This window comes from Anoplopoma fimbria, chromosome 8 (genome assembly GCF_027596085.1).
Source record: "Anoplopoma fimbria isolate UVic2021 breed Golden Eagle Sablefish chromosome 8, Afim_UVic_2022, whole genome shotgun sequence".
In the NCBI taxonomy this organism is placed as follows: domain Eukaryota; kingdom Metazoa; phylum Chordata; class Actinopteri; order Perciformes; family Anoplopomatidae; genus Anoplopoma; species Anoplopoma fimbria.
In genome coordinates, this window is record NC_072456.1 from 6,922,915 (window position 1) to 6,946,771 (window position 23,857).

The following is a 23,857-nucleotide window of genomic DNA, read 5'->3' on the forward strand; positions in this document are numbered from 1 at the left end:
TGGTTCTACTTTACCCTTTCTGCCCACTCACACCCCTCCCCTCCACTGCTTCTATCACTGCATCTCCCCATCTTATTTTACTCTCCTTTTCTTCTCTTCCCCTTTATCTGGTCTTCCTTTATAGCTGAAGCGTGTTGCTTTCAGGTTCAAGTTGCAGGTTGCAATTTGTCCAATCTGTCCCCTTCCCCCCTTCTGCACACAAGTCTCTCCATAGCCCGCCCCCATGTTTACATTCCCCTCTCCATATTTGGCCATCTCAAGGTCCTTGTGCTTTGTGTTTCCTTTCTTGAAAGTGCATTCTGTGTGTTGCACAAACTCCCCCACCTGTGTGCAAATATATGTGCTTGCATGCAGTCCGGTGAATGATCCACCCTTCAGTTTCCTTTCCACTGCTTTCCCCCTTTAGACGTGAAAACGCATGAGCGCACACTCTCTGCACAGCATTGCCTACCTGTGTCAGCCGGGACAGGATGCAGGGGGGGGGGAGGAGAGAGGAGGAGGGATGAGGCAAAGCAAGGGTAATTCTGCAGTGACGGGGAAGGCGGGGATTCGTAGTGCAGGGACGGAGCAGGCGAGGAAGTAGTGACACGAGAGAGGGGAAAGAAAGAGAGGGGGGGATACTGGGGGGGGGGGGGGGGGTGTTAGCACCTTAAGAGAAAGAATGTTCTTTCTTGTCTTCCTGTGGCAGCCTGAGAGGACGACAGCAGAGGAGCAACTTCAACTAAGCTGGTCTGAATCTTTGAATCAATCTCCCTTTCTCTTCCTCTATGTCTCCTCATCCTTTTCATTCTGTCCTCGTCCTTGCCCCCTCTTTCAGCTTGTCATCTGTTTCTCTTTTCCTCTTTCTCTGACTCCGAAGGGAGGCTTCAGAGAGCATTTGCATCCTGTTTCTAGTCCACAGCGGGAGCAGTGAAAGTTTACTGACAGACTGCTGGTGAGTAAGTCAGCTGCTTTTTTTTGATGCTAGTTTGGTATTTTCTGCTGAAGTTTCTGACAGTACTGTAAAAGTTACACAAAATGTTTATAAGTGTGTGAATGTGCTACTCTGTGCATCTGTGTGTGAGACACCTAACAGACCAGCTGTGGGGTTGCATGTCTGGTATTTGAGTTTTATTGCCTCTCTGGACTTAAGAGGCTGTGCTCATACAGCTCTGGTATGCACTGTATGTATTGTTACAGTCACTGTACGAGGCAGTCTTATCTCATTTCAATGTAAAGACCTTCATCAGGAAAGGAATTGCTTGTTTAGTTCTAATACACACTGTATAGTTTAGCAATACAACTGACTATAGTTTTCATTAAGAAAAGTGTAAAACCAAAATGTATTCAGTTTACTACCATATTTGACAAAAAAAGCAGCAAATCTTTATAATTGTCAAGCAAGTTTTGAAGGGATGCAAGGCATTTTTACATGAAAAAAACAAATAATCAAATTATCAAATAATTAGTTTGACAATTTGACAAATTGATTAAATGATTGATTGTTCCTTGTACCAGATCTTGATTGCTCGAGTAGGTTTCCATCTTGCTGTAAGACTTAGTAATACACTCTCTTGTTGCAAAAGACAGTTAAAGTATAACAAAATGTGTGTGTCCGTGTGTGTGTGTGTTTGTTTGTGTGTGCGTGTGTTTGCAATCAGCTCTATCTGACCTCAGGTACACTACTATGACGCACGCTTCCTTTGCGTGACACACACACACACACACACACACACACACACACACACACACACACACACACACACAACTAAACACGTATGCATCCGCCAGCCTACACAAAGGGTCTCTGTGTTATCTACATGGAGTGTCTGGTGTGATGGCTGTGGTCTAACAGGTGATGTGTTTGTGTGTGTGTGTGTGTGTGTGTGTGTGTGTGTGTCATAGTGAATCATATACAGTAGTGCTGCATATATAAATGTGTTATGTGTGCTAAAGTTAAAATTTGTTAAATTTAACTTTGTTTAACTCACTAAAGTCTTATCTCTGCAGCTGAGATAAGATAGGAGTTAATAAAAAAAAAGTAAATGCTCCTTTACTGTACCTCCCCTTCAGTTGTTACAATGATGTCACAGCAATACGCTTTGTGATTTGTAAAACTACACTTACAAACTACTACATACATGCTGTCATAAACCACTCATTGGTGGAACTGCTGCACCTGTTTTAGGGAAAATTATTTATTATTATTATTATTATTATTATTATTATTATATTTCTATTTATTTATATTACAGCTGAAACAATTCATAATTTCAGTCTTTTTTTGTTTAAAGCAAAACTTCTGTGGTTTCAGTTTCTATAAAGTGAATATTCCTGCTTTTCTTTGTTATAAGTGTTTTTCTTGATTGTGTGTTTTTCAGTATTTTCTTCCATGTTGTATACCACATGATTAATTGATTAATTAAGAAAATAATTGATACTGAAATTAAATAAAGAAAGTGAGTTAAAGCCCTAATCTGATGTACAAGTGAAATTGTTTAATTATAACACTCTGCTAAAAGAAGCTAGAATTAAATATATGTAAGAGATGAGGCAGAAACAGACCATCATTAAATATGCAATAGCAGTTGTTTTTTGTGGTTGAAGGCTCCCTGATTTCATCTGACATCAAACAGTCACACTTGCTTCTATAGGTCATCTTCTCATCTGTTTTCACTCCTCTGCCAACGTATAAACCTTCTGCTGACCTCCATGATTTTGTCTTCACAGCTCCACCTCATATCCTGGACCACGAAAATGGCAGTTTGTTTGGCAGAGTGAGTAAGAAGAGTAGTGAGGAAGGAGCTTCGTTCCGCCTGACCACCAGCAGCCCCAGCTGCAGTGACAGAGCTCCGTCTGCCAGCAGTGACTCCGGCCTGTCTGTTGCCTCTCAGGGGCGAACCGGAGCCAGACAGAGGAAAGGGTCTGCACGGGACAACTGTACCCAGGCAGGGAAGCTGCTCTCTGGGTTGGACTTTGAGATTGCTCAGCCTCTTCTGGAGGTCATGACTGAGCTTGCTGCGTCCGGCGGATGGGACAGGGAGATGACTGGAGATGAATCTGAACTGGAACACGCTATCAATGGAGGGGCTTCGTCCAGTGAGAGGGAAACTGATATATTAGATGATGAGGATGACGTCGATCGTGTAGCACCTCCTGCTTCAGACGTGCCGAGCTCGAGCGGCATCTGCTCCCTCTCCTCTAAGAACCTGCCTGAGACTCAGAGATCAGCCCACGCTGAGTACTCCACTCACTCCTGGGTTCGGCAGCAGCAGATGGTTGAAGTCGTCACTGATACCTTTCTTCAAGTAGATGGAGCGGAGAGGTTCAGGCCGAGAAAAAAGAGGCCGCCGCCTCTGGTAGTGCCTAACACCCCACCCAGAGGACTCAGCAGCAGGGAAGCAGTGCAGAGAGGGCTGGGAGACGAGGATGGCACACACAACGTCACACAAAACACAGATGCTACACACAACACGCAGTCTGTCAATACCTCACACGCTTCGTCTTGCGGAGAAGAGGATTTGTCGTCGTTGACCACGGATATCGACGAGTCCATAGAGCAGCTGAACCAGCTCATTCTAGATTTGGACCCCACCTTTGTTCCCGTTCCTACGAGCTGTGCACCCATGTCCCGATCCGCCTCCCTCCACACCAACGGCCTCAGCCACAACGGGCATACCCATCTGGCAGGTAAGACAGTGATAATGAATGACAAAAAGAAGCATCACACCACAGAATGATGAAAATACTAGTTTGAAACAATGCCGAATCTCTATCTTGGTTAGCTGAACGGCTCTAGGGTTGACAATATCAATCGGTTCGTCCACCAGACTGAAATCTCCAACCACTATTGGATGTATTACCATAACATTTGGTCCTGGTCATGGTTCCCAGATGATGAGTCCAACTGACTTTGGTGATCCTCCATTTTTTATTTTGATTCAAGGTTCACAACAACTCTTTGGTGGTTCGTCATGAAATTTGTTACACACATCGTTCCAATCTTTGGTTCATGACCAAATACGTGCAGAACTACTGTCATTCCTCTCCGCTTCAGCTGCACTTTGTGTACCTTGTGTACCTGCTAAACCTCAGCATATTAACATTGCTGAATTAGCATTTAGCTCAAAACCTTGCTGTGTTTAAGAGCTAAACTCAGAGAGCTAGCGTGGTTGTGTATCTTTAAGTGGCTGATATTACCAAACCTCAGCACTTATAGCCAACATTTTCTGTATTGCTAAATACAGCTATTACTAAAAATACATGTATTTTGGGTAAACAAACCCTTTACCTTTGTACAATATAACTAGCTTTCCACAGCTCTACTTGTACAGAGAGACAAAACAGTCCACTGTAATATTGTGACCAGCTGAAATGCCAGACTAAAGAAAATACACGTGTGCCAACAAGCTGGCGGGCAGATGAAGCTGGTATGTTGGACTTGTTATATTGTGGAGCTCAGTTCAGCCTGCACATACAGAGAAACATTTATAACCCAGACTGAAATACTGAAGCTGTGCCCGTACGTGGAAATCTACCACTGGGTTTCTTACAGAACAGAAGGTGTGTTTGTTTGTATGTACAGTGTTTGCTGAAAGGGTGGAAGCATTCGGTTAAACAGGTAGTGGATATTCCTGCAACGTTAGCACAATAATGTGTTTTTCCTACAGTCTGTCTTATTATGAATGGAAATATACAGAGGCTGAAGAAAAGGTTACGTAAGTGAAGTATGAGAGAGGACGGTGACACTCAGGATGAAGTTATGGCATCAAAACATAATCCACTGACATAATAACAGAATTTACAGTTTTGCAAGCAGCTGAGTGGCATTTAATCAGTAACTTCTTATCAGCAAAGATTCAGTCAATGAAGATAGACACTATGACAGCTTTCTCATGAGCCCAGAATCAATCCACTGCATAACTTCAGATTAAACTGCAACAGAATAGATCAAATCCTGATGAAGAAAAATAAGTTTTAAAAGTGCAGTTGAACTATTTTGAAGCTGAGATGAGGCAAACATGTTTACCTTGTTAGATCTCTCAAATATCTTCTCCTTTAACAGCACTCACAGGGAGCAGTCAGGACTCTAACTGTCATAGTTCAGGATTGAAACATACTGGCCTATTTATCATTCAGACCTGCATGCCTGTTGCTTTCACAGCGTATCAGTTTAAAACTATTCCATCTTTTTTGTGACACACAATGAAACTTAACAGACCTGTGGAAGTCAAAACAAGAGCAGATTTTAAAGTGATTCAGGCCCATCGACATGCAATCTGTCTTCTGGATCTCGGAGCTATAATGAACCGAAAAACTTTGTCCGACTCAGTTTACCGTTAAACACCAATACTGCCTTAAATAAATGCACCCTTTTCAATTTTCTCCAGAATTGTCTCCAACACACCTGCTTATGCAATTCAGGCATCATGTAATTAGTTAATATCATACATGTTACAATATAATGTGATGTAATTCAGATTTATTTCTATTATTTTCCATCTGCAGTCTGCCTGTATTGCTCATTCAGCTACAGTGCAATAGTTGTAAAGACTGAGTGTAAAAGAGCTCACCACTCAAAATAATTAAATTTGTAAGTGTTTTGTATTGTCCCTTACAGTATATCCCACACAGTTGTTAGTCTGAGTTTAAAAGTCGTCAAGAAACGAATGAGGAATGAAAGTTTTTTATGGAAGACAATACCGCTGTAATGTTACTCATGTACAAGAAGTTTTAAGACTGCATTAATTCACAAATTTCTGAACATTTTCAGTCCATTTTTCTTTACTATCTGGAATTGCTGGAGTATAAAAAGCTGATCCTCTGATGTAGTTTACTCATGAATTCACTCACACCGATGACTCACTTTCTGTTTGACTTGGAGACAACCTGATATCCTCCCCAAGGGCAAAGATGAAAAAACTGATAAACAAATTTTCCTGACAATAAGTATCCTTTATATCTCTTATCCGTAGGGCAACTGGAATTTTTTCACTCATTATTAAGTTTCATATTTGTGTTTCTTGGTGCCTATGACTGGTTGTTAATCATTTTTTCGTGGCTATATTGTAAATGAGGTCTCTACCTCAACGTATTTCTGAGTTTAACTAAAGGTTGAGTGAGTGTCAATTCGATATAGAGCCTATCATGTTGTGTGAAAAGTGGGGGAAAGGTGCGTTTGGTTGTGCAGACAAATAACTTGTTTACGTCTCAAAAGTTTAGCAGTTGGGACTTGATTTTGGACGGCATTGTCAAGACTTGAGACTTACTTGCAAAACATTTAAAAATGTTGAACCTGAACATGTCAAAGTGACAATTCCTGCTTTCTGTCGCCATGCTGTCACATATGACAGATTTACTACCTCTAACATCCACTGGGACACATCAAGGAAAGAAGAGGCACATTTCTGCAGCGACCTCCTCATTTGATTCATTTTCTGTTTGAGGACTGCGGGTCATAGGTGTGTGGGTGATGTCATTACTTCTCAGCTCTTTGCATTCGGAGCAGCTGTTCCATCAAAGCTAACCCCGAGTGGCCCGGTGGTTCTTATGGGAGCTCCCGACAGTCCAGAGCATCCGTGACAGCTCCTGAATCTTTGACCCGCAATCCATGTGCCTCGCAGGGTTACATTACCGCTGACATTTAACCTCTGACCTTGTTTTTTTGTACAGCGACAGGTCAATGAGAGGTCTTGTGGCTCTTCTCCTGATCAGGGAGTTTGAGCACAGGAAATGGAGCGTTTGTGTTTGCATGTATGTGGGGTCAGGGAGTTTGAGAATTTCCCGAGGGCATGATTGAAGCAGTAACACTAATATTTCACTGCTGAGTTACTTCAGCAGTTTGCAACGTGTGTTTTTCAAAGCGATGTTTTGAGGCAGGAGTTTGTAAGTGATCAGGAATGCTTTTGAAGTCTGACCCAACACTTTGCTCTCCAGTGTGTCCGCATCATGCTCCCCCTTCTTCCTCTCCCTAAACTTTGGAGTTGAAGTCCTCAAAAGTGAATAGCCTCCTCACAAGTACAGCAGGTATCAAGTGATACTCGACATTGTTAAAAAAAACAAAAAAACACCCTCAGCTAGCCCTCTAGTGTAGAAGAGGAACCGGATTAGTTTCATTTGGACTATGCCAGTTTGGGATCATTGATGCTCACAATGAAAGCTGAGCTCACAATGTTCCACATTGCTGTTTATAGTTGATATGCACAATTGAGTGTGGTCCCATATATGGTCAACCTCAATCATGACAGACTTTAGACTGTGGTTTCTATGTTACGTTTTGCATTTGCTTTTTCCATAGTCTTCCAAGGCTACATTACAGTAAAATTTGATAATTGTATTAATATATGTTGTGTTTTATCTGAATACAAGAGCAAGAGAACAAATTGCTCAGTGTTTCTACCATGATAACCTTCCAACTGTGCCACTCATGGTACAAGTAAACAATTCAACCGAAAAGAATCCTTGTGACACCTTTGGCTTTTTACCCTATATTGCAGCAGTCCCACAAGAGTTTCAACCCAATTCACACTCCCAGAAAGCATAGCCTTCCTCTCAGTTTCCACATTCACCAACAGCCAAGACAAAGATCCAGAGCGGTACTTCCTTGAACCGGTAGCTCACGTTATGTGGTAGACGCAATGACAAGTGATAGAACACCTCAACACTTCAATACTGTGGTCAAAAGTTGATTTCTGTGTCTAAATGTTTAGAAGGGCTGGCGAAGCTCATGAGGGAATGTATATTGTACAATATCACATAATTTGATGACCGTACGTATAATTTAGTGACTTGAAAAAGTGGATAATTCTTCTTTGACTAAAGCTTGTTGTCATGAATAGCTTACAGAAAGGCAAAGTTCCTCCCCGTCCGGTAGACCACCATGGGATCTTTTTTCGGAAAAAATGTGTCCGGTAGTCAATGGGGAGAGACAAATCATTTTTTGATACCATTTAAATTGTGCCAATAATAAAACATATGAAGTTTGTCAATTTAAGCTGGTACAGACGTCGATTGTTTTTCACTGAACAGTAACATAACTTTAATTTACTTTAATGTTGTTATTCTTGAATTGTGAACGAGCTATTGGACCTTTTACATTAAAAAAAATAGACTCATCAGTCGTCTCTAGCGGACCAATTGTGGCATTTTCTTGCTACTTCTCTGCCAACATATAAACCGATGGTGCATTAAACTAAAGCAGAGCAGACTGAGCTCTAATGCTTTGCTTACCAATTTGTTAATTTTATGATTCTGGTTGTCAAGATAGAGAAATCAAATATTACTTCCTTTCCTGATGATCCACTCACATCTGAAAAGATAACTGGACTGATTGTCAAACTGATGTTTTTCTTCCGATAATTGGCCATAATGTTCCACCATCTGGTCCCAGTGAAGTCTTGTTTGGTCACACAGCATCGGACCTGATGACAGGAGCTGCCCACTGCCGTTAGACGCTTTTGTCAGAGACAAACATGCTAAACATGAACCGCTGTCATCACCTTTAATCAGTCAGTGCTATGTGTTCTTCTTCTACCTACCTGTTTGTGGACATGTAACTTCATAGAAGAATGTTTGATTCTTTAGTTGATTATATTTCAGATTATAATCTGTCTGACTGGCTCTCCTTGTCTGCCTCCAACGCACCTCCCCCCCCTCTCGTTATCTCAGGTTGGAAGCAGCAGATGCAGGCCAGTGATGTGACGGACAACGCGGGTCTCCACTCTCCGGGATGGAGGCGGGGGGGTACTCAGAGCTTCAGAGGCTCGCCCGCCTACACTCCCCCCTTCTCACCATCTCCGGTACACACAATTTCCCCGTTCACCTCACACAACAAATTTACTGGGTTTTTTTTTTAAGCAGACAGCTGTTTTGAGAGAAAAAGCTCTTGAAATGTAGACTTCCTGCTCAGCAGCAAGCAGCAGAGGCACATAGTTAGATACTCGCTGGTGAACATAGTGGAGCATTGAGCAGCTAAACAGACAGATATTTCCCCCAAGAGTATGTAGAGACCAAACAGAGCTCAAACTGTTTCTGTGCAATGTACTATAACAACTAAGCATCCTCATTTTAGATATGTAGTTTTATGTGCAAATGTGAAAAATACCAAATGATCTTTTTGGTTGTCTTGTAACAAGAATATTTAGTTTTTTATTTTTCAGTTTATAAATTATGTTATTGCATTTCAAATTGATCGTTGACGTTATGTGGATTTATAAATGTTTTCTTGTTTTCGACTCTTGTACTCAAGCTTGTTTACCGTCTGTTTTGAATCGAATACAACGCCAATTTGGACTCAGTGTCTTGACTTGACTTGTCTTTAACTCTGAAAACCGAAGACTATGAATGTTCGTGTTACTGAGTTACATGAAAGAAAAAGATAACACAGAGTTATCACTTTAAAATCAGTTAAAATATCTGTGTAAAGATTATAAATATATAACTATCTGGATCTCTGTAGATGTTTATTTTCTACCTTCCTCCCTTCCCTGCTCTCTCGCTCTCTCTCCCTTTTTTCTTTTTATGATGTTTCTGCTCTTGCACTCACTCTTACGGCTGGGTGGCATGAATGACCAAACTGTTTACACCAAAACAGAGGCTGTAGCCACACACAGATCACAAGACTGATGTCTGCTGATGTGTGTGTGTGTGTGTGTGTGTGTGTGTGTGTGTGTGTGTGTGTGTGTGTGTGTGTGTGTGTGTGTGTGTGTGTGTGTGTGTGGGCTTGTTATCCTGTAAGACTTACAAAAACATGTTATTGACTTTTACCCTTATTATTTTCTGACTATCTTTTATCCTGTTGTTCTGTTTTAAAGCATGGGCATCTCTACAAAACCGACAGCGTGGATTATGGGGGACACACAGCTAGCCCTGACATTGTCCCCGCTACTCCGGGCTTCCCAGTGCTTCCCCCGACGCCCTACGGTAAGAGATAAGGTCAGAATGGACACTTGATGTGTCTCGATGTCGGTGTGTCCGCAGTTTGGAATCTTATCAGCGTCTGCCTTCTCTTCCCAGTGAAACATTTCTCAGAGTTTTCCCAGATGGGGACTGGCGTTCAGTGGGACCAACACAGCTGGACACAAGGTACACTTCGCGAAGAGTGTGTGTGACCATATACTGTACATGTATGTGTGTGTGTGACTGGTGAGACCACTAGAGTTTAAAGCCAAACGCTTGATTGTTGCCGGACAGGGTTCAAGGGCCGGCTGGAATGTCCTCTTGGCATAATGTACCAAATACACACACTCACACACACATAGACACACACACACACACACACACACACACACACGCACACACACACACACACCTGGCCTGTCCTTTGTTGCCATTGGCTGGATGAGTGGGCATGGCTCTGTTTGTGGTAAGTCGGGTCTGGCTCGAGGTAGACAGATGGCTTGTTTATTATTTTTAGGTTTGAGGTAAAAAGGTGGTTTGATAAAATGGTTTGGGATATCCTCTCAGGCCCATGAAGGGACAGCTGATACTGGACGTCCGCTAATAATAGTTGACGGTAACAGAGGAAGAGACCACTGCAGGCAGGATGTCCACTCACTTCCTTTTCTGGGAGGGGAGGGTCTATTGTTGCTGGGACATCCTGCCCGAGGAGATATGTACCACACAGCTGCAGAAGAAATTTACTGCAATGTCAGAAAAAACATAAGCGTCTTTCAGCAGTATTTGATCTGACTCATGTTCCTGTTGTAGCTACAAACCTTTTTGATGTGACATAATGTGATGATAATTAGCGCGGGGAGTGTGCGACTGTGGGGATGCAACCCAAATCTCTGCCAAAAATGATTTCAATAGTTTCTGTTTAAGTGCCTGTGAACTCATTTTGTTGTGGCTCAAGTATGAAAAATACACCTCAGCTAAAAGTTTGGAGGAGCTGCTGAAACATAACTGGCCTTAGTAAAATAATGAAACAGAAAATAACATCAAATAGCATATTTCTTTACTTTAATAGTCCAAAACCAACAAAAAGAAATGGGTTAATTGGCACACAGTATTTCTAAATATGTGACCCTCTGCAAGGTGCCCAGGTGGGTGAGACAGACACTATTAGTATTTACAACAGTTTTTGAAGGTAGAACCACTATTTTTTTCAAACGTTTAGATTTAGCGGATTGCTTGTCAACTAGATACGACATAATGTACTCTACTATCACACGCTGGATTCATAATATCATGGCAAACGGGCAGAATTCTGCAGTATAATTAAAATGCAGCAGAGAGTGAGTGAGTCAGACCCAAACGGAGCGATTTATGAGGAGTTTATGCCTGTATAAGTCTCTGCATTTTGGCAATTTGTACATGTTAATTTCTGAATTATAAATGGTATGCAGAGCTGTGATTAAGATGTTTATTTCATTTTGATTTTGCACAAGAAATTTGGCTTGCATCAGGACAAAAACAGACACAGATTTACACAAATAAATCTATAGAGTATAAAAGTAATTTTGAGTTTTTCTTTTTTTTTTTTACCTCCGCCTTAAAAGGAGCAGCTCAGGTCCATTATTTTAGGGGTGCTTATGTTTAAGACGTTAATCAAGTCAAGATTGTTTTAATTCTTGAATTTAATGGCAAAAATGTAAATATCAAATCTGTTTATTATCAGTACATATCAAATAATCGACCATACTGTGACCATAGCATATTGTCATCCATTTATTGATTACAAAACCAAAGAACTATTTATGATGACATTTTGCTCTGTATTGGCCACAGATCAGTTCATTCCTTTAAAGGGCAGATCCGCCTGTTTATTGTAAACACCTTTGTCAGAAAAGGCAGGATGGAGAAGGAGCTGATGAAAGAGTCATTATTCCTTGTGTACAGAAAAAACACCAGATTCTTTTTCTCCACTGGATGGACAGAAGAATTAACAAAGGATACAGAATATCTGGAGCTCACCCCAAGTTCGGGAGGCCGACGAGCGTTTCCTGTTTCCCACGTTAAAGGCAGACGATTGTCTGGCAAACAATTCAGATTCCCCATTTAAATGATTTCTTTCTTAATGTTAGTCATTACCGTGATCACAGTTTGACCCGAGGCTACTGTAATGTTGGGAGTGATTACTGTGGGCAGCAGCAGAAAGCTCCAGTACAACAGCAGAGCCCTCAGTCAGCCATGTTGAGCCCTTCAGCTGTGCTCCCACTGTGTTATCAGCAGACCAATCACGCTGGGTGTATGTTATGTGTGTGCTGTGAGGTTATCGTACAGGTATATACAGAAGTAAAATCATCCAGAGAGCTATTGTTTAGGGTCAAAACAATTACACATAGGTTACAAAGTCATAAATCTAGATTAGAACTGGGTGACATTTGGTAGAAAAATGTATGTAGTTAGATTTTTTGGCTAATTTATTGACTTCAATAAAATTAATTGCAATTATTTGGAAAAAAAAGCTTATTTGCTTCCCTGCCGAGAGTAAAATGAAAGATTGGTATTTTTCAGCATTTCAAACTAAGTTATCAGATAGAAACATGTGGTCAAAACAATATTCTTCATAAAATACAGCGCATAACACATGAATACAATTTCATTATCATATATAAAAAATACTACACAATGTGTCCATTTCCCAAATCTTGGGAACTATGCAACATAAAGTAAGTCTGACTGAGACTATCTGGTCTCTGGCCACAAGTGGTTAATTAAGTCAGCGTCCATTATTTTTTGTCCTCATGGGTCACCGGATCAAGCAGTAAACACAACGTTGACTTATTATCACTTTGTAAAGTCATCCAGCAGTCATAAAGCAACATTAGCATTAATTAGAAGCCATGTTTGTGTCCATTTTATGAATGTTAGTAAATATCTTGCATTTTAGTTGCTAAATGCTTCCCCACGTTCACAATGTAGTCTCTAACGGTGTCTGTCTGCGGCACGCCCTTAAAGTATTACCCATCTGCCCCTGTGAGGCGTGGGGCCCTGCAGTCCAAGTTTTTAACTGTTTCTATTCTTTTTTGAAAATAACATTACATAGAGTGCAAATAATGATATTTTCCGAGGCAATATTAACGTAAAAATGTAACAAATATTAAAAAACAAACTTTGCTGGTTCTGGTTCATAGTTGTTTTTTGTTATATGTCAGAGACTTTTGGTGCAATTGAAAAATTCAGGCTCCCACCGTCATGGTTGTCGCAGAATAAGCACCTGGATAGCAGTTGTGACTCTTTATAGTTTGTAATGTGAGAAAGCCCCAACAGTTCAAGGCTTGCCAACAGCACAAACGATAACTATAAATGAATGATCAATTAAAATATGAATATGAACAATAAGAAGGCTGTGCATCTTACAGCACCAAGGAGGCAAGGAGAGAGAAAGAGGAAGAGAGAGATGCTGTTTATTTCAACAAGTAGCCTACTCTTTATTGCTGATAACAAATATGTTCAAAGCCATTATACTAATCCACCCTCCTGTGCAACAAATGCTCCTTCTTATTCAGATGGATTTGGCTGTCACTGTTTCTGAGGATCATCAAATCGCTCTAAAAGTGATCCCGACGATATCGCCACAGTTGTTGTCGTGTGGTGTGATATCCATCCATCCAATTGAGTCAGAACGATTTTTAAGACAAGGGTCCTGTTTCAATACAACTAACTTCATAATCCGTATCCAGTGTTCTAGAGTGGTATGTTACATTTTGTATCATCATTATGATGAAGATGTTTAAATTTGCCTGCTCTATACTTAAGGTCACTGCGGCTGGAATAGACGTTGATCAGAGCAGTAAGACTGAACCAAAACAGTAAATTTACATACTGTAAAACCAAAAACAATGAGCTGCTAGAAACGCTCTTCAGAGCTGAGGGGAGCTGCAGAGTTGGGTGCTAATTGTCTGTTTGTCACAGCGAGCGACTCCTTTTGCATTACACATAGTTATTTCTTCCATTGTTAACATAGAAATATTGATTGATGTTGCTTTAAGTTGAATTTATGAGTTTACATATAAGCACGGTTTCAAAAGCATTTCTAGATCCACATGTCAATGTGAAAGGAACAGCTCCTTCCTATCTCCAGGCCCTGGTCAAGCCCTACACCCCCGCCCGACCACTTCGCTCTGCTGCCTCGGGGCGATTGGTTGCCCCGTCGCTCAGAGGTCCCTGCGGCCGATCCACCCGGTCACAGCTTTTTTCTGTCCTGGCCCCTCAGTGGTGGAATGAACTCCCCACTGACGTCAGGACAGCAGAGTCGCTGCCCATCTTTAGGCGCAGGCTGAAAACTCACCTCTTCAAGAAGTACTACCTGGAGCCTTCCTCGTAGCACTTATTGCACTCGTATTAGTCTGTTGCACTCACTGTATTCGTATCAGTTCGCTGCACTTATTGAATTCGTATACGTTTACTGCACTTATCCTATTCGTAGTAGTTTGTAGCACTTATTATATTCGTATTAGTCTGTTGCAATTATTGTTTTCGTAGTAATTTGCCTCTGCACTATACTTTTGCTCTGGTTTATGCTTTAAGATGCTTGTTTAAGAAAGGAGATGCACTTATGACTTCTGGTGACTAGTAGTTCTCTTGAATACCTATGTTGAATACACTTCCTGTAAGTCGCTTTGGATAAAAGCGTCTGCTAAATGACTGTAATGTAATGTAATGTAATGTCAATGTTAAAGAAGGTCCTAACTACATTTTTAGACCAAATTTCTCCCAGTTAGACCACCAAGCGGCTTTTGACCTGCAAAATTCCCCAAATCAGTCCTTACAGGGATTACTTAAACACAGAAATGTCACATGCACTAAATGTTTCAGGGCTGTTGGGTGATACACATGTCAATTGAGAATTGTAGTTCTGACTTCATCTATTTGTTTTTAAAATTGCTTAGTTAAAGAAATCAGTAAAAAGTGGGTCACTACAGTCACTACAGTGTTGTGCCATGCATCAACCCAAAGACGAACTCTGCTGCTGTCTGCTGCACTTGTATACTTTTCATTTCCTAGTGTCGGCAGAGCGCAGCCCTAAAATGTTACATAATAACATTTCCTTTGTGTACTTGTGGCCGAAATCAAAATAAACAGCGATAAATGCAGAAGCTCTCAGCCAGCGGAAGCAGTTTTCAGACAAAGGAATGTAGATGCTGTTATGAGCTGAGGCTTTAACAAAGGCAGATGGTTGGTTCAGACAAACACTTGAGTGTCTGAACCTCAGGGGTCAGAGGTCAGGAGAAAGTACAGGGGAGTGGGCAGAGAGGACAGGGGAATCTCCCATCCTCCTTCAGATGATTAGATCTGTTGTCAGTGATGAACGAGAGAGAACATACATATTAAAAGTTTCAAGTGCTTCCCCCTGTTTCCAGTCTTTAAGCTAAGCTACGCTAACCAGCTCCTCGTTACAGCTTCACACTGAACAGCCATAGAGCGTTATATCCTCTTCCAACTCTTGACATGAACATAAACACATAAACCTACCCAAAATGTCAAAACTATTCCTTTAATAAAGGTACGAACACTAGACAACAACTTTCTCTAAGTTATCATCTTTTGTCTAATAGTTTTTAACGTTGCCAAAGATGGACAGAGCTCACTTCCTGTGACCCAGGACGGGTTAAAATAATGCACGCAGCACATGTCCACGCTGAGGCACAAGCAAAAACTCACCACAATTCAATCAAGAGCTTTATGGTGTAATTTATGAAGTGCTAAGATTAGACACATGGCAGGAGACACAGTCAGTGTGTGTGTGTGTCTGCATGCCTTTGTCTCTGTGTTTGTGGCGAGCAGATGGTGGGAGTGGACACACATGCCTTGACAGAGAGGCCATAGAGACCAAACCCCCTCCCTCCCTCCTTACCCGACCACCACCACCGCCACCACCACCACCACCACCTCCTCTCTGGTCCGTAAAAGGCCACATATGACCTCTGACCACTGGGGTCCGCTCTGATTGGGGGAAAGTCCTTGCAGTGGCCCAGCAGGAACAATGCTCAGTGGTCAGCGAGAGGAAGAGGAGGGAGGGTACGTAGACATGCATGGAGGGGAGGGGGGGGGGGAGTGATTCTCTACCTCTTGTCCCTCCCTCCCTTCATACAAACCCAGAAGTGAAGCTGTGTCACAACAAGCCAGGAACAAACGGGGAGCTTATTTTTTTTTTCTCCATCTGGGGGGACGCAAGGACTTGGGCATGGCGGCGAAACAATCCAGCCACTGAAAAAAGACTTCTACGAGTCGGGCACAGATTGATTTCAAGAGAGAGAGAGAGAGAGAGGAGAGGAGGAGAGTCTGAGTTTAATTCACACTGGGAGGCAGAACGTATCAGAAAGAGATAGAGACTTAAGGAACTGGAAGGTGAAGGAGTGATCCTGAACCAGGAAACCGGCAAATAACGGGACACTTCAGAGTGTCACATCATGACGGCGTCTCTCGGTATGTACGAGCATGCACATGTGTCAGGGAGCTCTGTGTGATTGAATGATTTTGTAAAAATGTGTAAAAAAAACCCTCCAGATCTCTAGAGGCAGTTCATAAACTCTTTCACCTTCCCCTTCCTCCTTGCATTCTTTATTGTTTCTCCTTCTCTCAACAGGAGTTTTCCTGTTTTTCTGCTCATTCTCTCTCCCTCTTGTTTATACAGCGTTATCTCTGTCCCTCCAGGGAATTTTTAAGGAGGGCACACATGCACAGAAACACTTCACATCTCTCCTCCAGGCCGCTGGTATTTGCAGACAGCTTCTGGAATTTAATCTGTCAGATGCCTTTTCTCTTCTTAAGACACAACCCCCCCATCTAAACTTTGTCTCTCTGTCTTTTTGTGCATGAAAATATATTTTCTTCCTGCTCTGGACAGCAGTATATCTGCAGCCCGTTTGACATCTCACACTCGGTGGGATGATGAGATGGTTTGTTCCACTGCGTCGTCCATGATCTCATCCTGTTAAAGGCTATTTTAGCCTCCAACGTGCAGTCATGGCAGACTGGTGTATTGGTGGTTAACCGATGGAGGCTGGTTTCCCCTTCTTTTCTGCAGAAGCCATTGAAGACATATTGTTTTTTTTCTTTTGTCGGGGTGCTGATTGCTTCCCAGATATGTCACACACGATAAAACTACATCTTGCTGAGCCGCAAGTTGAATGGTTCCAAAACGTTTGCAGTCATTTCATACAAAGAGAACATTGGAAGTCCAGCACACATTTTCCATGTGTGTTAAAGCTGGAATGTTGGTGTGCTCGATGCCACATTTATTAAGTGATATTTCTCAGCTTTTGCAGCCCCACTGAAGTCATGTGATTTTCCAGAGAGCAAACACAATTAAAGCAGAAACATTTAGTCCATTAATTAATCAACGGACAGAAACATAAATCAGCAATTATTTAAGTGAATTATTAAACCAACATTTTCTAACTGGAGCTTCTAATTTGTGAGAATTAGCCACCAGCAACACCTTGGACCTCAGCAAATTGGATAAAGCTTGTGCATTTTACCTCTAATTTCAACAACAGTTTCTGTATATAACCTTGTTAATTGGCGATGATAATAATCGTTAAAATAGCAACAAGTTGTTCAATCATTTTCAAGTGATTTATTCCAATACACTGTAAGTGTAAACCAGGGAGTTTTAACATTACTGCACAACGGCTCTTTATGCTAAAATGTAACATTTTATGACAGGCAAGCATACAATTCAACATATATGAATCAATGAAAACTGAATATTTACTGGGGGGTTACTGGAGCAGTTATTTCAATAAAACTCATATTTTCCTTCAATCAGTAACATGCTACATATAGGTTTTTCCATGAAAGTTATTCCAGGAAATGACTGACCTATAAAAGAAAGCATTACCAAACTGTGTTTAGCATTTCTCCCTACCTTAAGACATATTGTAAACCAAACTATGCTGGACCAATTCAGAAAATAACTGGCAGTTTAATCTATAATTCATCCCGACAACAGGAACGTTTGGCCAGTTTTGAAAGCAGGTTGACGACATTAGCTGCCACACGAGAGATTGGGGAGAAATTGATCATTTCCTAGGGGAAAAAGTTGTTGGGGATTGCTGCTACAAGTGATGTACAGACGTCTGCTGTGTGAGAAACATTCAGCTTTCATAGGACTGCAGGGAATTGAGGGCAAAAAAAGGCTGAAAGTACGGAAAATGTTGACAACAATGGACAGAAGGCCAGTTCACGGTGCAGAGACCAAAGTGGAAACAAGGATTTTTTTGCTGAGAGTTACTCAACAAGTGGTCTGTGTTGTCACAGGCTCAGTCTGTGTGAGATGTACCAGAGCATCAGTGGTCCTACATGTAATGACGTAATGGCGTCTGGTATATCTACACTACAGTAGATAACAACTTGATGCATGTCATCGGGACATTCTCTCTCTGAGAGCTGCAAGAAAGCTGAAAAATGAACTTATGTATTTCACTTCTTTCATTCAGCCAGACTTTGAGTCCTTGTTAGTTGGCTTCTTGTTTGGAGGGAAAGATATTTTGTTTTCTTGTGCCCTAACCAGTAGCGTAAGAAGCGCCTTTTTTTTTAATGTATTTTTTCAAATTTCAGTTGACACGGAAGCTGTGGTATAAGTTGCTCGGATCTGTTAAATGAATGTTTTTCTGGAAGACTTAAGAAATATTCAAAAGGATTTAAAGGAACAGTTTACCTAAGCTTGTTGTCATTTTATGTCCCCTATTTCTAAAGCATGTAGCTAGCTGACGGTGATGAGATATCTGTCAACACCTGACTTATTTCAATCCCGAATAAATGAGGGATGTAGGTGTTAATTCAGAGGTCTGGAACCAGGACAGCACTCTATATGTCACCCTCTATCCTCAAACCCTTGATTTGCAGACGACATATACCCCCCAAACAACCTCGACAGGGGAACAAGTTGGCTATATGCAAATTTGACAACTCTTCTGTCAAACAATCCAATCAAAGCGATCATCAAAAATCAACAGGATATTGCACAGAAGCCATTGTGACAGCATACAGCTCTGTTGTTATGGATCACTACTGTACCGTGCAGCACTCTTCACGTATTAATGATGTAATGTGGATTATGGACCGTGTAACCTCAAATGCTGTGGATGCTAATGAAGTTTAGGTACCTGAAGTCAGTGTCACCTGATCCCTGTAGACAGCGATTTGGTTGGTCCTAACTACACTTTACAGTTTTTGCTTTAACTTATTGTTATAAAGTAAATGCCGATTGCACAATGTAATGGCTATAGAATAATGACACCATCACAGTTTCTATTGGTTCCCCATAAGTCTTACTATCACTGTGTAAGTCTGTCTACCGGATGGTGGCAGAATCGAAGTGACTGTGGAGAACAAACTGCAGTGTGTCCTGTGTTGTTGGTAGTTGCTAGGCTCTGTGGAAAACTGAAACTGATCCAGTTGTCTTGCAGCAGTGGCTCCAACAATAATACCACTTGGAACCACCAGGGGTGGAAGTTGAAAGGTTGTCTGTTTCCGCTTTAAAATCCAGTTATTGAAATGTTATTTTTCATCCACATTTTGCAGGCCAACCAAACTTTGCGGTCACAGATATGAGATCTATCAAGAACAACAAGTTATGCCCTTCAACACAGCGGCATGTTATAACTACTGATATGTTTGGACTCACCAGGAGAACTACTTATGATCCATGATCACTTCCCCAGATGGGTAAAGTCTGAGGAATTTCACTTCAGCTTCAAAACATGGTCAAATTTCTGGGACTGTTTTTGCAGTTGAGACTCCTTAAGATATGAAGAAACAGTGATATTCAATTTGAGCTTGAGGAAAACTTAACCATCATATCTCCACATCTGATCTTGAACTCTGAGGCTGTGTGATGGATGAAGAGAGTCAGACAAATTCTTCATAAGTCAAAGTGTCTCTGACTGCGGTTTCAGCTTATTACCAGAATACTTCAAACACCAATAAACACCTCGGTGAAAACAGCATTCTCTTCCATAACCTTTTCTTTCCAACTGCCTTGACTGCCGTTACTCTTCACCCTGTTTCTCTCCCTCCATTTGTTTGTAGTTATTCTTCACTCCCTCCTCAGCTGCCTCGTAACATTAGCCTCTCCTCTGCCACTTCACTGAGTCGATAAAGCTGTCCGTCCACACACCCAGAAAGAGCAGAGGAATCTGATTTACAGACGACCGCCCACTAGTTTGTCCTCTTTAACAGAAAAATTCCCTGTTTCTGAATAGGAGGACAAGGGAAGACACAGCATGGTCTGAGGGTGATTGATTTTCACTGAAGGAGGGAGGGCAGTGGGCGACAACTGATCGCATTCTGATGCAGCGCCATGTGATACCAAGGAGAGAGCTGCACGTCCTCTGGCAGAAATCGCTCAATGGTTCTTAAAGCTCAACTTATTTATATTTTTTTATGATCAAATAATCTGATAAATACCTGATATGTGAAAGGGGTCACAAGGAATTATGACAAACTCTGCAGCTCTACTGAGCTTTAAGCCTCTTTTAGCTCGTCATTTTTTGGTCTTTCACACATTTACAGTGTAATTCAGTCGCTCATCAAACCCACAGTGCTTCACCTGCCCAGCACCAAACAGCAGACCGACACGGTTAGGGGACTAGTTGGGGAAGAAAGTGGCGCATTAAACAGCTGAAGAGTCAGATATGTTTATTGGTGGAGACCAATTTAGAGCTGAAAAGGAGAGTGAAAGAATTCTATTCATCAGTTAAACACAAATATGAGACCAGTGGGATAATTATGTTGCCCTCTGTCCGCTGTAAAGCCATAGCAATTAGAATGCAATCATATGTTGGTGTTTGTCAGGTGTTAGTGGCGTTCATCCGGCCAGAAATCTATCAATGATTGTATTTTTAAGACACTGCCAGATCATTTTGTTGATCACATATTAATTATAGGAATTATAGGTATATGAAGCTTAATCTCTGCTTTTCATATGCAGTAAGTAAGCTGGTATAATCATCATGAACGATCTGCCTCACAGAGTAAAGGTGATATCATTTCATTTAAACTGGATTTTCATAAATATGGACTTTCTGTGGACCTCAAGATCACAGCAGGTGTCTTCCTCCTCATTGTTTTCCCGTTTCCTCTCAGAGTTGCTCTTTGGCTCCCTTCTCCCTTCATCCCCCTGAGAAGCTGCAGCCTGTGATCGCTGTGAACAGCTGTAACATGCCGTAGACCTTCAGACCCGTCAGCCTCGGTCTGTGTGTGCGTGTGTGCATACAAAGTGCTTGCACTCACATTCCTGTGGTCAGCAGGGAGTCTGCAGACCCACTGTTGTTCTGCATAACTCCCCATGCATCACTGTGTTTATGCGTGTGTGTAGGCTCACCCTTCTGTCTAATGAGATGCTGCTCAGAGAGTAAATGTTTGGATGCGTGAGAGGGGGAAACAAAGAGAGAAGCGTTTATTTGTCACAACACAACACAGGAGCTCTTTAGCTGAACCGAACATGCGACGGCTGTATGTTCCTCATCATTCCTGTTCTCTGTTTTTCTGTGCCTTGCCTTTCATAACATTCTGTTTATGCAACCACCTGCGTGTACTGAAGTTAGAACTATGAAGAGAAATATTAGCTCCAGATGACCTCACTTTGGTTTGATTGATTAATGGGATTATCTCCATACAAAGCATGAAGGTATGCACACAGATTCAGTCTGAGCCAAAAAACTGTTTCTCTCCACGATCAGGAAAATATGTGGGAATCTTTGTGTGTGTGTGTGTGTGTGTGTGTGTGTGTGTGTGTGTGTGTGTGTGTGTGTGTGTGTGTGTGTGTGTGTGTGTTACGGGTTTTTGTTGGTAGGGCGGGGTTATTGGCTGGTGGAGGTTGGCAGTCGTGCCCACATGGATCTGTGCCATCTGGAATTGGTTTAGCACGGTTCGACCCGAACTGAAGAGGCTTTTGTACTCACTCGGAGCTACGCAAGTTAGTAGAAAACATCAGACAGAAAAACACTGTTGAAAAACTAAAACTGCCAGTTTTGCCCAGAGCTGAGTATCACTTGAAATGTACCAATACCGTGCAAATACAATACCTGACATTCAGAAACAATACCAAAAACATACTTGTTTTGTGACAACCTGCTTGTTAGCCATCTGAAATATTAAATGTTGTCCAAACACAAGCACCGGTACAAGTGCTCTGCCTACATAAAAAAGCAGATAATTGCTCAATTTTAGATACAAGTCACAAACTGTATTTGTATGTATTTACTGGTTTATTTAACTGGGACAGCAGACATTAACAAACATCACTGGAATCTTACCAGTTATCCAAATGTCCCTGACTGTCTGCCGACAAGAAAAACGTGAGCATCAGTCGTTTCAGAGTACACCCAAAAACGACATACTCCGTGTTTATGTTCACGTAATAATTACGAAACAAATGAGAAGGTATTGTGACATTGTTTCAGATCCAGACGTGAGCTAACACCAGAAACTGCTGTTCGTTAATTGTCTCCAACAGGACTCTTATTACCACGACCACGAACGCTCCCTAACCTTCAGTGTTTGCTATTGTCACCATGACGACGGAGCTCCACTAACGCTAATGAAGTCATTATTTTAACCCAAACGATTATCTTTCCCCAACCCTAACCACGTTTTTATGCCTAACCCCGACCAAACCTTAATCATGGCATTCCAAGATCAGAAAGCAGCTGTAAGTGTGATTTTTTTATTTTTTTTGTAGGCACCACCAAATGATTTCCAACTAACGGTTAATCCTGTGTGGATTTATTTCATATGTCTCGTTTATTAAAAGAGATTATATTCAATTCCAGCTTTCAATACGCGCACATTCATTTGGTATCTATTTCAGTTCCGTACCCAGATCTCGTTCTGGCACATTTACAGTTTTAACAAGGATATTTCGAGAGAGAGAATGCTCTTATCTTGGAAGGGAAGGGAGTCGACAATATTTTTGGGCAAAATTTAAGAAAATTCAAGTTTTTTTGAGTTTTTTTTTTTTAATATTTGTATGCATTAAGAAAATGTATTCTGTTGCCCGGCACTAGGCAAACAGGGGGCTGTTCTCTCTCTCAGTCGTCTCTCCAGGTTTTTCCATTATTAAAAGTCCAGCTGACAGTGAGTAGCTATGGATACTGTGCAGCGTGGATACAGGAGGTGAAAGGTGTGTCAGGGTGTAATAACGACCAGCGGAGCCTCACGGAGCCGAGTATGGTCTGAGGTCAGAGGTCAGGGTGAGGTCAGCCAGTGTTGCCAGATTTTTTGGGCTGTTCTGTAATTAACTGGATAAGCTGTAGAGCAGCAGATGTGACAAACCACAGTGAGGATAGTCAGCCGTGGGAACAGAGGGAGAATCGTCCCAAGAGAGAGAAACACTGACAGGGACTGTGGGAATGTTTGAGGAATCCTCACAGCGTTCCCCCCACTTTGTGTTTGTTTTCTTCATGGAGCAACAACAAATTTAACTCTGGAGGATCTTCTTTTCTGAGCTGTCTGGGTGTCGGTTATGAGAGTTTTGGGACTAATCAGAAGCAGACCAAAACATTACCTGCTCCGTGCTCTTGACCTTTAACCCCTAAGAGTGCAAGTTGAGTGTCGACTGCCTGTGTGTGGTGTATTAGACGGCACCAACGCATCATACCTTTTTTTTAAGTAGACTAAAATAAATAAAAATGCACACTTACTGATACTGGTTACTTATTTTTGAGCAAGTATTGCCCAATACAGATAAACAGTGATAGGCGCAGTACTGAGAGGCTAACCTAAGTAAAAGTATAGCAATATAAAAATGTAAAACAGAAACTCCTTCTCAAGCAAAAGTACCGCAATCCAAATGCAGATTCAAAAGCATGAAAGCATTAGCAGCAAGATATTGCTGCATCTAAAAAGTGTTTATTTTATCATTAATGAATTACCATGTAAGCAGCACTGGCCCAAGTAGAGCAAAATTCATGTTTAACCTTCAGCA

The 23,857-nt window shown here is 41.6% G+C and overlaps 1 protein-coding gene across 1 annotated transcript in view; it reads left to right on the top strand.

Annotated features, from left to right (window-relative positions):
* The window catches only part of si:ch211-191a24.3 (tensin-3), a 46,336-nt gene that overhangs the window by 12,549 nt on the left and 9,930 nt on the right, over window positions 1-23,857 (top strand). Inside the window, exons 13-16 of the mRNA XM_054602568.1 lie at window positions 2,710-3,669; window positions 8,647-8,777; window positions 9,792-9,900; window positions 9,994-10,062. Of these exons, the coding sequence (XP_054458543.1) occupies window positions 2,710-3,669; window positions 8,647-8,777; window positions 9,792-9,900; window positions 9,994-10,062 (1,269 nt within the window). The remainder of the gene's footprint in view (window positions 1-2,709; window positions 3,670-8,646; window positions 8,778-9,791; window positions 9,901-9,993; window positions 10,063-23,857) is intronic.